Raw genomic sequence first — 12,073 nt, forward strand, 5'->3', positions numbered from 1 at the left:
TGAAGGTCCAGGTCTCAATTTTGCGGTACCATGGGCAGCCAGAAGTTGCAATATCACTCGTCTTCTGAACTGAAGAGTCGGCACTTCGTGCCCCAGTTGTCGATACAGTAACCATCCCTGTACACAGCAAGCATCAACAACCCAAGCAAAGAGGCACCACCACAATTTCTTAATTATGTTTTTTTTGTCCTGTACTGAGCAGTGAATTGATCATCCAAATCTGTTCCTCCCATGTAGGCACTGTATCGTGCAATCATATTAGGCATCTCTATGGTTACTTTTCTTTCTTTTTTCCTTTCTTTCTTTCTTTCTTTCCTTCCTACTGACCTCTGGGCACTCTTCTTTGGTTCACTACTGTCACAGTTTGACAGTACTGTGACAACGGCATTGTCATTCTATCTTACTGCTGTCAGTTGTCCATTACTTACTGCCACACTTTCCTCTTTTACATTTCTGAAATTAAGCTTTTGATGGAAATTCATTTCTCTACTTACTCTGTTTTCTCTTAGGGTCCCTGTTCCACCTAGGTTGCGATTAAACAGCTCCTCCAGTAGCCGGACAGAAGTAAACAAATTGACAAAATACAGTTTTGTCCCTTGAGCAATATTTGAATGCTCAATCAGCCCTATAATCACATCCCCACCCTGACCCAGGTCAGTATTTGGTAACCTTGTGTGAACCCCACAGCAAGGATCAGCATGGATGATGTATCCTTTCGGACTGGCCAAAATCCACAATTTGAAACAGGAACGTATAGGTTTACCCCTGATGAATTGTTTGCCTCCATGTCATCCATTATACGGAACTGTACGTTCATCCACACAAAGCTCATTCCCATATAGCATAACTTTAAAAGTTTCAGTGATATGGTCAAATGCCAATACATCCTCTTGTTAGGCAATTGATGGTATCCAGACAGCAGCATGATACCAATTACGGTGGACAGTTTCATATAGGTTAGTCTGTGTTACTATGAGATCTATTAGTTCCTTTGTGAAGAAATACTGGAATGCTTGTAATGGTGACGTCAGGCTATTTTTCAGAAAATCCAATGTTGAAGGTTCATAGGGATTCTCACATTTAGTCCACTTTTCTTGTTACTTGATGATGGCTTAACATTTTTCACAGGTTTTCTGGAGCACTTTGTTGTCGATGGTCTTTCCTCTATCTCCAACTCCACACCCTCCACATCACCATCCCGATCATCGTTTTCGGGATCATCAAATTCAACAATAGCCCTGGCTAATAGAATTCTGCCAGGCAGGTGTGAGGCATCTCCTAGGCGGTCGTCAGATAAATTGGAATCTTCATCGGTGTCGGCATTTACAGTTTCATATGGAGAAATTATACCTACTGAATTTATTGCTCCTGGACCATAAGTGTCCTCAAAAGAATTTATAATATCATCCACTGAGAATAAATTATCATCAGCCCTGTAAAGAAGAAAACAAATATTTTGCTTATGCTAGTGCTCATTGGCAACTTTAGTTGTCATTCAGATTTAAAACATTGTAACGCTCACATATAATGTGATGGATATGTGAAAGCAATTCCTATGCATTTAGTAATCTTTCCAAAGCTCATATTCATAGCTAAATTGAATTACTGCAAATGACTCATAATTTACTTTCATTTTTCTGGAAGTATGTTCATTCCTTGAATTGGAGACTAAAAATAGTACATCTGTACAAACACAACAATGAGCAAGAAGTGAAGCAAGGTTCTTAAACACTACTAAAGGTTGGCCCCAACGCGAGCCGAGCTGCTATTGGTTAACGAAATGACGTCACAGTAGGAGCAAAGCAGCCGAGCACAGAGTGCGCAAATCAGTAGGAATCTCATAATATCAGCAAACATTACAGTTTCTCAGAACTAATTACAGACCAGACAAAGAATACTGCTGTTATAAGATTGAAAAAGAGTACAGCATAGTAACTTTTCATTATTTCCATTACGAATAAGGCGTAAATGTAACATGACGGCACACTGACCAACACTTGAAATTTATTAACATTTCCAAGTTCCTCTATTCAGTTTGAGGAAGGTAACGCGCTTTCAAATCTGTAAACATAAATATTTAGAGATATGAAATCTTTGTCATATTAAATCTTTACAGCAAAAATTCCATGATGAAACTACCGTATGTTAACATATGATATACTGACTCACTTCCGCAGGTATCGAGTTTAAAGCTTAACACTTATTATAACAGCAGCAGAAGTAAGTTCATATTCGAAACCATGCATAGATAGTCCTAGAAAACCTACAACCCGTTTTCCAGTCCTTGGCCGGGTCAGGGATGTAATGAATGAACCATATACAGGCTATTATTACAATGGAGTCGCCACTCCCAAAGTGATTTATTAATGACTGATGAATGCTATGAAATGATAAGAGTGTTGCTGGAATGGAAGATGACAGGGAAAACCGGAGTACCCGGAGAAAAACCTGTCCCGCCTCTGCTTTGACCAGCACAAATCTCACATGGAGTGACCGGGATTTGAACCACGGTATCCAGTGGTGAGAAGCCGATGCGCTGCCGTCTGAGCCACGGAGGCTCCGCATAGATAGCACTTCATTAGAACACAGTCCTACCTGTGAGATTAGATGTCATGAAGTGGTTGCGTTTGAAGATTAAATCCACTGTCGTGCCTTTCGCCGATGAGCTGCTATGGATTTTTCAGCTCTTGTCCGAATGTTCATTTGTCGTATGCGTATAAATATTCTCGTTCTAACATACATTTTTAATATTTCTGGTGGTACAGCGGGGAATTTACTGCTAATTACTTGACACACTTTTGCGTATAATATTAGATATGCGTCACAGTTCAACACGTCCATGAGTGTCCCTGAAAATTTACTCAAATTCCTTTATTTGGTTTACCATTCTAACGATGGAACGAGTAGACCTCCCCGAGATAACATTTTTATCCATCCCACAGGGGCTGTACCAGAAGAAATGGAAAGCATTTCCCCAGTGGGACTTCGCATTAGCCTGTCATACTTTTTTCACGGTCGGCGATGTAGCCGGTGAGGTACCGAAATCCCTCTGCTGAACAATCAGGTGTCGCTTTTTTTTTTTTTTTTTTTTCTATTTGCTTTACGTTGCACCGACACAGATAGGTCTTATGGCGACGATGGGACAGGAAAGGCCTAGGAATGGGAAGGAAGCGTCCGTGGCCTTAATTAAGGTACAGCCCCAGCATTTGCCTGGTGGGAAAATGGGAAACCACGGAAAACATCTTCAGGGCTGCCGACAGTGGGGTTCGAACCCACTATCTCCCGAATACTGGCCGCACTTAAGCGACTGCAGCTATCGAGCTCGGTCGGTGAATCATTAACGGCACAGTTTTCTATCGCAATGATACTGTACAATTAACACATAAATTTCACACCAGCTACTATTACACTGTTCACGCAACTAACGAAAAGAAAATAAGTGCACCTCACTGCACGAAACACAGCAACTCAACAGAGATCTCACAGAAACTAACTACGACACACACACTAAGCAAAATATAGTAGGCCGCTATATAAAACAACAGCAATATACGGAAAGAAATTACGTATGGTTATTACGTGGAAATCCTTTCTTTATAAGACAGACATATATAAACAAAGAAACGAGATACACGTGCGGTTGTATGCTACACAGTCACGGTGCTCCTGTGATGACGTCACGAGCAGGACGAGGGAAAACTAACATCTACTGCGCAACCAATCAGGGCCACCCGTGAAGTGAAGAAGAAAGTTTCAAATAATCGACTGCTAACTGACAATTATGTCCATTGTTTTACAGTTAAAATTTAAGAGGTACAGTTTACACACCCTTTTAAAATATTTGGCAACTAAAGTTGCTACTGAGCACTAATGGGATAAGTAGTAGCATGTGTTTAGGATGGCTGGTTTAAGTTCTTATTACAAATCATTCACAGATAGAGAAAAATCATTGAAGAGGCAGAGCTAATTTGTAATTGTGCTGTGGGAAGAAAGTACAATGAGGACAAGAGTTGTAGTATGGTATGTGACTGGAAGAAAAATGAAGTTTGTCTTGAACAGTAACCACCAGGCATTTTGCAGACAAAAAGTGAAGTTCCAGAAACTGAAAATTACAATATGCAAATATGTGATTGAAAAGAGGCAATTTGCATGTGAGGTCACAAGTGAAATGTTTCAGTTGAAAGCTTAATTATGGGGTGTAATGCTGACTGTGGATGACTTGTGCATGCTTTTGAATGAAACACCTTCAGTTTTCAAAAGAAAACAAGCATTGTACAATGCTTCTCAGCCAATTATGAAGTAAATACAGTGAATTTCTACAGTTTTGTTATGGATTTCCAACAGAAAAAATTCCTATGTACTCTTGCAAATTGGCAATGCAGACAAGTACACCGTTATATTTTGAAATGTTGCTGGAGTATTGGCTATGAAGCTTAATGCCACGATGAATGCTGCTTTTTCTTCTCCTCCTCCTCTCCCTACACCCTTCCGGGGTCGCAAGTGCGAACTGTGCCGCACACACGGATTTGGCCATTCTACGGCTAGATATTTTTCCTGACACAACCCCACTATTGCGTGTTTCTGTGGTGGTTCCCTGTGTGGTATACTGTATATGAAGAGGAAAGTATTGGAACAAACAAACACAAAAACCCAAGCGAGATGAATCGACTATTACATGATAAAAACCCCAATATGGCCAGGAATCAAACCCAGAACCCTCTAAAATGCAGGCATCTGTTCTGACCATACAGCCAAGGATATGATGTGACAGATTGTTTCATAACTTTATAATATTCTGTACTGCAGTATTTACAGTTTTCATTATAAATATTGACAAAGTCCACACACACACACTCTCTCTCTCTCTCTCTCTCTCTCTCTCTCTCTCTCTCTCTCTCTCTCTCTCTCTCTCTCTCTCTCTCTCTCTCCCTCCCTCTCTCTCTCTCTCTCTCTCTCTCTTACTTTTTTTTTTAATTTCCTCTCCTAAAATTAGGGTGCAGGGTTTACTTGATGGTGGGGATTATTCGCATATATACGGTAATCTCTTTAGTACAGGCATGTTCTACTACATCAAACATAATCAAATTACTGATTACAAACATTAATCAAATGATTCATTTTACACTAGCTCTAACCTTCCAGGAACAAGATTGAAGAGGATAGTTCCATGCTCCAATTCCAGCGATAACACCCAAGGGTTCCCGAAGAACCATTGCAAAGGTATCATTATGAAGAGGAATGTGCTGACCTGCAAAGTATTAGAAATATCAATAACAAATTATGTCCAGAAAGAAACTAGTTTGAAGTTATCAAGTTCCAAGCTTAGTTTAGTTTTTCCTAATAAAGAATACTTGAATGATGAATTATACAAAAGCCATACATTTCATTTGTACAGAAGAGCAGCATATGAATTAAATGTACTTCAATTACTTCAAGATCAACTACATTAGATAGTCATATTGACTGGATACTTATTAGGTATAATCTCAAGGATTTAATTAGTATACATATAAAAAACAGTCATATATCACAATGATATTGTGCACAGTACTGTCGCAACATTGATGAAGTACTCTCTACCATTTGGCATCACTATTTATATTTCTAAATTTAAAGAATGTTAAACATTTTAAATAAGAATTTTTTGAACCTAAAATTATTGAAATAGCACGTAGATCCATGTGGTCAGCTGTATCTACAGTCAGATGAATATACCAGAGGCATCAGCAGCCCCTACAAATATTTTTTTATGCAAACCACAGTTTTACATACAACCTGATAACATCTGTTCTTCCGGAATACACAGTAAACACAGTATGACAGATATCTTTGTAATTATGGCCAACAAAAAAATAGGAAGGGAAGCTGTTATGCCATAATATTTCTAAATAACTGAAACCACAAGTGCGCTCTCTAAAGATCTGATATGCAAATGAAACGTTTGTGAAAGATGAAGTGGACATTGCGACCAAGTTAAAATTCTTACACAAGTTGTAATCTACATGCACTGTGCTGCGGTGCAGTAAAGCGTAGATGGTAAGAGCAAGCCAAATCCTGTGGTGTACCAGTCTTACATGTGATAGGTTTGAGTCGAAGACAGGGGTACTCTTTATTTATTTGTTTAGTTTTTACCATCTCTTAATGCACGTGATATATCCTCTTTTTATGCACACCTTCAGCGCAGCTCTAAGAATAGCCGATATGTCATTAGGGTCCTGCTTGGTTTATGCACATCCGGGCACGCCACCGAATGGATATTCTAGTGTACTGTAGCGTAGCCAGTGTAATTGGTCAGCAGGTTTTGGCGATAAGTTATTGAAGATACTCACAGTTTCCTGGCTCCTGGGTGTAAACTGTTTTCTCAAATGTCCCCAGGAAGAAATCTTCTTCTGATGCCTTCTCTGTTCAACAAAGGTTGGGAGTCATCCTGGCAATTAGAGATTTGTCATTTTCTGCATGAAATAGTGTATGTATATCTTGTTGGTACTGAACTCATCATTCACAGTCATAAAAGGGGACCCCTAAACTTACTAGCCACCATAGCCGCAAGATAAGTTGTTTGGAAAGGAGCATCCACTTTTGCATCATTACTTGAGGATCACCCTGTGTCTTCTTCACTTTTTGTAGCCACGAGGCAAGAGCTTTGACGCTCGATTGTAATCTCTTTGGGCAGGAAATGAATCCATATTTATAAAATCCTAGGGGAGAATTTAGGATGAATTCAAGAATTTCCAAAATACAATGATTATACAGATGTAAATTCTCTTCTGGCCAAAGATGGGAAGATTGTGTAGAACCATGGGAAGATTCTGACCAAAAAATTATTTATCTGACCCATGCTTCAGCATTTAAAAGCAAATTAAAATAATGAAATCAGAAATTTCATAATCCTTGAAATTTTCTGATCATTATGGATACTAATTACAGAAATGAGACCCACAGGAAGACAAGTTGGCAAGTGTTACACAATAAATTTCATCATTCCTCGCGCCAAAAGTGGGTGCATATACAAAAGGGCAGAGCAGCAGCCATTCATTCTACAACCGGCGGTTCACCAGTTAGGGTCTATGTTCGCCTATGATCCATAATTATTGTGCGGGAGTGAGGAAATGCATATTGAGTACTGGTGAAAGGGGTGATATTAATGCTAGGTGCAGGCTAAGAGCCCAGTCTCTTTTCAAGTTCCACAGAAGAATATTAAAAGTGCTAACTTATCTGCCTGGTTTTTATGTTAATCCTACATCATCATGTGTCAACCATAAGAAGTGTAAAATAAAATATATGTTGCAAAGTGCCAAATAAAATAAGAAAAAGTTATAGACATATAAAATTGCATCACAGAAGAAAATATTTTGTTTGTATTGTAATAAAAAATATATTATTAAGTTGTAAAATACAAGTGTAAATTATTAGTGTGATATCAATTAAGAGGAAGAATTTGTGATATGTCGTCCATATGCAGTGATATGACTGGGTAAAGGTTATAATCACAGGCGAACTGCCTCGCCTGATGCTGTCCACCGTTCAACAAACAAGGATAGTGACATGAATTGTGTTATTTAAGTGTATTCTACGTTGTCATATTTCATCAAAATAAAAAATGGTTGAAGTTTCAGACCAATATCTTGTGCGTGTGTGTGTGTGTTTTTTTTGCATAAATAATGGAGTGCTTTGTGTGGTAAGATGTTGCTTGTGTGGTCACTCGCGCGAGGTCCGATGTCAAAATCTCACATTTTCAGTTAAGGGTTGTAAATATTATTCGTGAAGGCATCGGATAAAGATCAATATAGTCCTCATGGTTTTGTTGTAAGAGAATTTATGTGCTGAGATTTTGTGGGTAAAATAAATAATATAAAACTATTTCAAGTGTTTGGAAAGTTTTTCTTCTTGTCAATAACAGTTAAACTTTTGTCATGTCAAAATTTTAGTACGGATAAGCATCGTGCCATATTTTCTATGGGATAGTGAGAAGTTCGTGGAACTTGAAATAAGCCATGATGTTAAATGTAATATGTGAAATTAACGCACATCATGTAAGGCCATTTGAGGAACTATCTGAGGTCGATTAGTTACGTTTGGAGCCAATGGAGTCCAATGTGAAGAAAGCGAACCACTGGGAATATATGAGGATAGGGAATAGATAGGGAATCTGCCACCTGGGCGACTGCCCTAATGCAGATCCGTTGTGATTGATTGAAATGGGTAGAGTGGAATTCGCATCCAGGAAGAGTTGAATACCCCATGGAGTTATGTGTTAATTATTCAGGCAGTGCGGATAAGAATGCCCCCTGATATGATTTTGAAGTCCGGGAAGTAATTGAATGCCCCATGGAAATATGTACTGGGATGCCAGAGGAGCAAATATATTTCAATTTTTTAGCTCAAGAGAGTATTATGTCATTTTAAAGGAAAGGCAATAATGCAACTACAGTAACACTAAGTGATGTCAGATATTTAGATGTCACGAAATTTACTGGGAGAATGATTCCACCATCAGGTGAACAAGAGAAATATGGCTTGTTTCAAGGGGATTTTCATAGTATTAAAGTTACCGGTGCGTCATTCCGAGTCCAAATCTCGCAGCGTACAAGAAAAATCTCCAGCTAGTGTTGGTGAACATCTCAGGAATTAAATCAAATATAACATTTTTACGTAAATTTGATTGAGAGTTATTCAATACAACACTTCCACATACGCCAAACAAGTTTTATGGACGTTTCAGTTTAAAATCGACCGCATAATTAGTAAATACTTATCAGCTATGTTATCATATTATTTTATATACTAATATCATAATCTATAAATAATAACAATGAATTAAAACTTAGTAACTATTATTTATTCAAAAATATAGAATGCAATGGATAAATTAAATTTTTGAGGCTCGAATATTCATCAATATTTACAATAATATTTCATTAAAGGCATTGGTTGAGTACCGTTTTTCTTATCTTAATTGTCATAGCCTTCAATAAAAAATTATATGAGCTTCTCTCTAAGCTTCTGATTTTATAAGTAAGTATATAATTCATTTCACATAAATCTTTGTAGACTGGAATTTTTAAAATAAAATGTCCCTGTCTTAACACAAATTGCTTCTCACATCTCCTAAACCTAGGTTTCTTATTAAAGAACTGAACACTGAAAATCCTGTAATGTCAAAAGTAAATTATTTGAATGAAATGTTTGAAATGTTTAAAAAAATCTCATAATAAATAAAATATTTGATTTTTATACTAACTAAGAACAATTTCTTTTTTCTTATCTTTCATTATATGTGCCAACGGCCGTAGCCGTGTTGAAACACCGGATCCCATGAGATCTCCGAAGTTAAGCAACATTGGGCGTGGTCAGGAGTTGGATGGGTTGCCACGCGCTGTTGGTAGGGGGTAAGGGAATGGAGGAGCGGAAAGGAACTGGCCACCCTACCGCACGTAAACTCCGGCTCAGGAACACCTCTGCGGAGGTTCGGACCTGCCTTCAGGCAGAATAACCCTTACCTTACCTCATTATATGTCTTCAATTAAATCTTGTTAAGTTAGGCATACACAGAATAAGATCAGTTTCAAATATGTAGCTTCCAATGGCTACCTACCATGATATATTTTTTTAAAATATGTAACTAATCATAAACAATTGTATTTGAAATATCTTCTCTGAAAGAATGTGAAATTGCCCTAAATAGATTCAATAGCTTTGTTGTCAGGTTGCAATTATGTCTTATCACCTCATAAAATTAAATCATTTGACTGCAAGTTGATAAGGAATACCATGGATGAAATTTCTAATTCCTCCTTAGTGATAGGCTGTCATAAAGAAGATACTAAGATCCTATATCCTATTAAAATTCTGTTATTTTAGCTTAAATCAGTTTAAATTATGTCCATAATATGCAATTCTCTTTGAAATTGCCATATGAGTGTTAATTATAGATTATTGGAATTATTTTTGATGACTAATATCTGTTATTAACTCCCCAGTTTATTATCAAGTTGCCACTTATTATGTAGTATGGATTATTCCATAATTAAACATCATTACTACCATTCAATCTAACCTTGATCCACATTCGCATTACTCAACCATTCATTATTTAACCATACATGAAAATCCTTCCTCATACGTCTTCACATTTATCATAATTCAACAATTATTTTCTTTTTATTCCATCATCTCATATTCCCTTTCTCATATTTTCTTCATATATTTATACTGCATCACATGCCAGTATTACTTATTTGATTCTACGTAACACACAAATCAATTCATTTCTCAACTACTTAAAATAACACTTCATGGATCAACAACTAATCCTATGCATAGCAATACGCATCTTACTTATCCATATATACTCATATTTAACCTGTACTGGTTTAAACTTGCCAATAAGTCATCAATATTTACGAATTTGGTAACGTACGACTTGATATAAATATGTATCACATTTCATTTTCATCAAAAATCCCTATCATTGGCATGGCTTAATGAAAATCAACTGAAATTTTGCTAACAGAACACTTCACTGACATATATTCACTCTCCTACCTTAGGATGTATTTAAATCTTATGGAAGACTACCTATAACCTTCCTTAATGCATCACTATTGAACACTCACGTCGATACTACATGTTATTAAACATTTCACAAAGATATAACGACCTATTCCTTCAGAACATCATCAATCAACAACTATCTTCACAAAGAAAACATAAATGATCTTAAAAGAAATTGTGAAACTTATCTTATTCTGTGTCTGTCTGCTGCCGGGATCGCTGCTTCTTCTGCTACATCGCTCTGTGGGCAGGTTCCCCCATGGTTAACAGCTCAGTCATCTGGGAATCTCGGGAAGTGAGCTCGTCTCTGCGGGCGATATCGGCTGGAGTCCATCAGTCGCCAATCCCATGCTTGATTTAGCAAGCCATTATGTCGATATCGTGTGCATGCATGAAAAACACATTCAAAGATAATATTAATAGCATCTTCCTCTTAGTTGCAAAGCCTTCTTGTAATATTATTTTGCTTTATAATGACAAAAGTGACATCAATATGTATACTATGTACAGATTATCAATATGTCTGTGGTAGCTTATGATCGTCTAATTCCATGGTAGTTTATTTCAAATGCTAGCCTGTTTTAAATCGCGTTTCCTAAAGAAACCTTCGCTTTTCTTCCATGCAATCCCAAGGTGAATCCTATCGTATTTTACCTCCTTCGTATTTCATCTCAAATTTCGTAAATACGATGTGTACAGAAATACTCGTAGTATCTTCGGATTTTACCGCCAAACTTTATATTTATGTTAACTTTTAACAGAATTGCTCTTCCGTTCTTCAAGGCTGCTTATTTCAAATCAGTTTTTGATTGTTCTCTCTGTTGACTGTAACAATTTCCGATGGTACATTTTATCTCGATCACGGCCACTATGATTCCAATTGCTTGTATCATCTGACTTGTACTTTTCTGCTGTTTAACATACGAATTTTATAACGATATTCACAGCAAATGATGACTTTTAAATTCCGTATTTTGGTAATCAGGGCAACGAAATGGCACACCAGACAAGCAAGCAAGAACAGGTGTTCAGGTCAAAGATTCACTTAGCAAGAGGAGCGAGAAGGCAACAGTCTAAGATTCTGAAATAAAATATTGATCTGTAAGGTTCTTGGAGATAGACACGAAAGTTTAATATTATATTTTAGCATTCTGTAAATGTAGCACATTCATTTTGGGATTTACATAAGAATAAAGGATGTCTGAGTTAAGACATTTATTGAGGACAATAGCTAAGACTGGGAAGATGATGTATATTTTTTTTGTTGATATTGGAATAAATATTTGGATTTTGTTACCTATCGAATTGGTCCAATTCTCATTGGTTTTGTGGATTTGTTATATTCATTGTGAAATTTAATTTGTATAATTTTGCTAGTGTTTATTTCATTACGTGTGATAGTGAGTGTGGCTTTGACTCACATGTATGTTATCTGAAGATGGTTAGGTGATAAGCGACCAAACAGGATAATTCGTTGTAAATAATATTAGGATAATGTAGGGTTAAGAGACATGACGAT

At 37.0% G+C, this 12,073-nt stretch overlaps 1 protein-coding gene across 1 annotated transcript in view; it reads right to left on the reverse strand.

Moving 5' to 3' along the window:
- LOC136857994 (4-trimethylaminobutyraldehyde dehydrogenase) overlaps positions 1 to 12,073 on the reverse strand; it is a 168,016-nt gene that overhangs the window by 114,802 nt on the left and 41,141 nt on the right. The window contains exon 4 of the mRNA XM_067137164.2: positions 5,136 to 5,248. Coding sequence (XP_066993265.1) covers positions 5,136 to 5,248 — 113 coding nt within the window. The remainder of the gene's footprint in view (positions 1 to 5,135; positions 5,249 to 12,073) is intronic.

This window comes from Anabrus simplex, chromosome 1 (assembly GCF_040414725.1).
Source record: "Anabrus simplex isolate iqAnaSimp1 chromosome 1, ASM4041472v1, whole genome shotgun sequence".
In the NCBI taxonomy this organism is placed as follows: domain Eukaryota; kingdom Metazoa; phylum Arthropoda; class Insecta; order Orthoptera; family Tettigoniidae; genus Anabrus; species Anabrus simplex.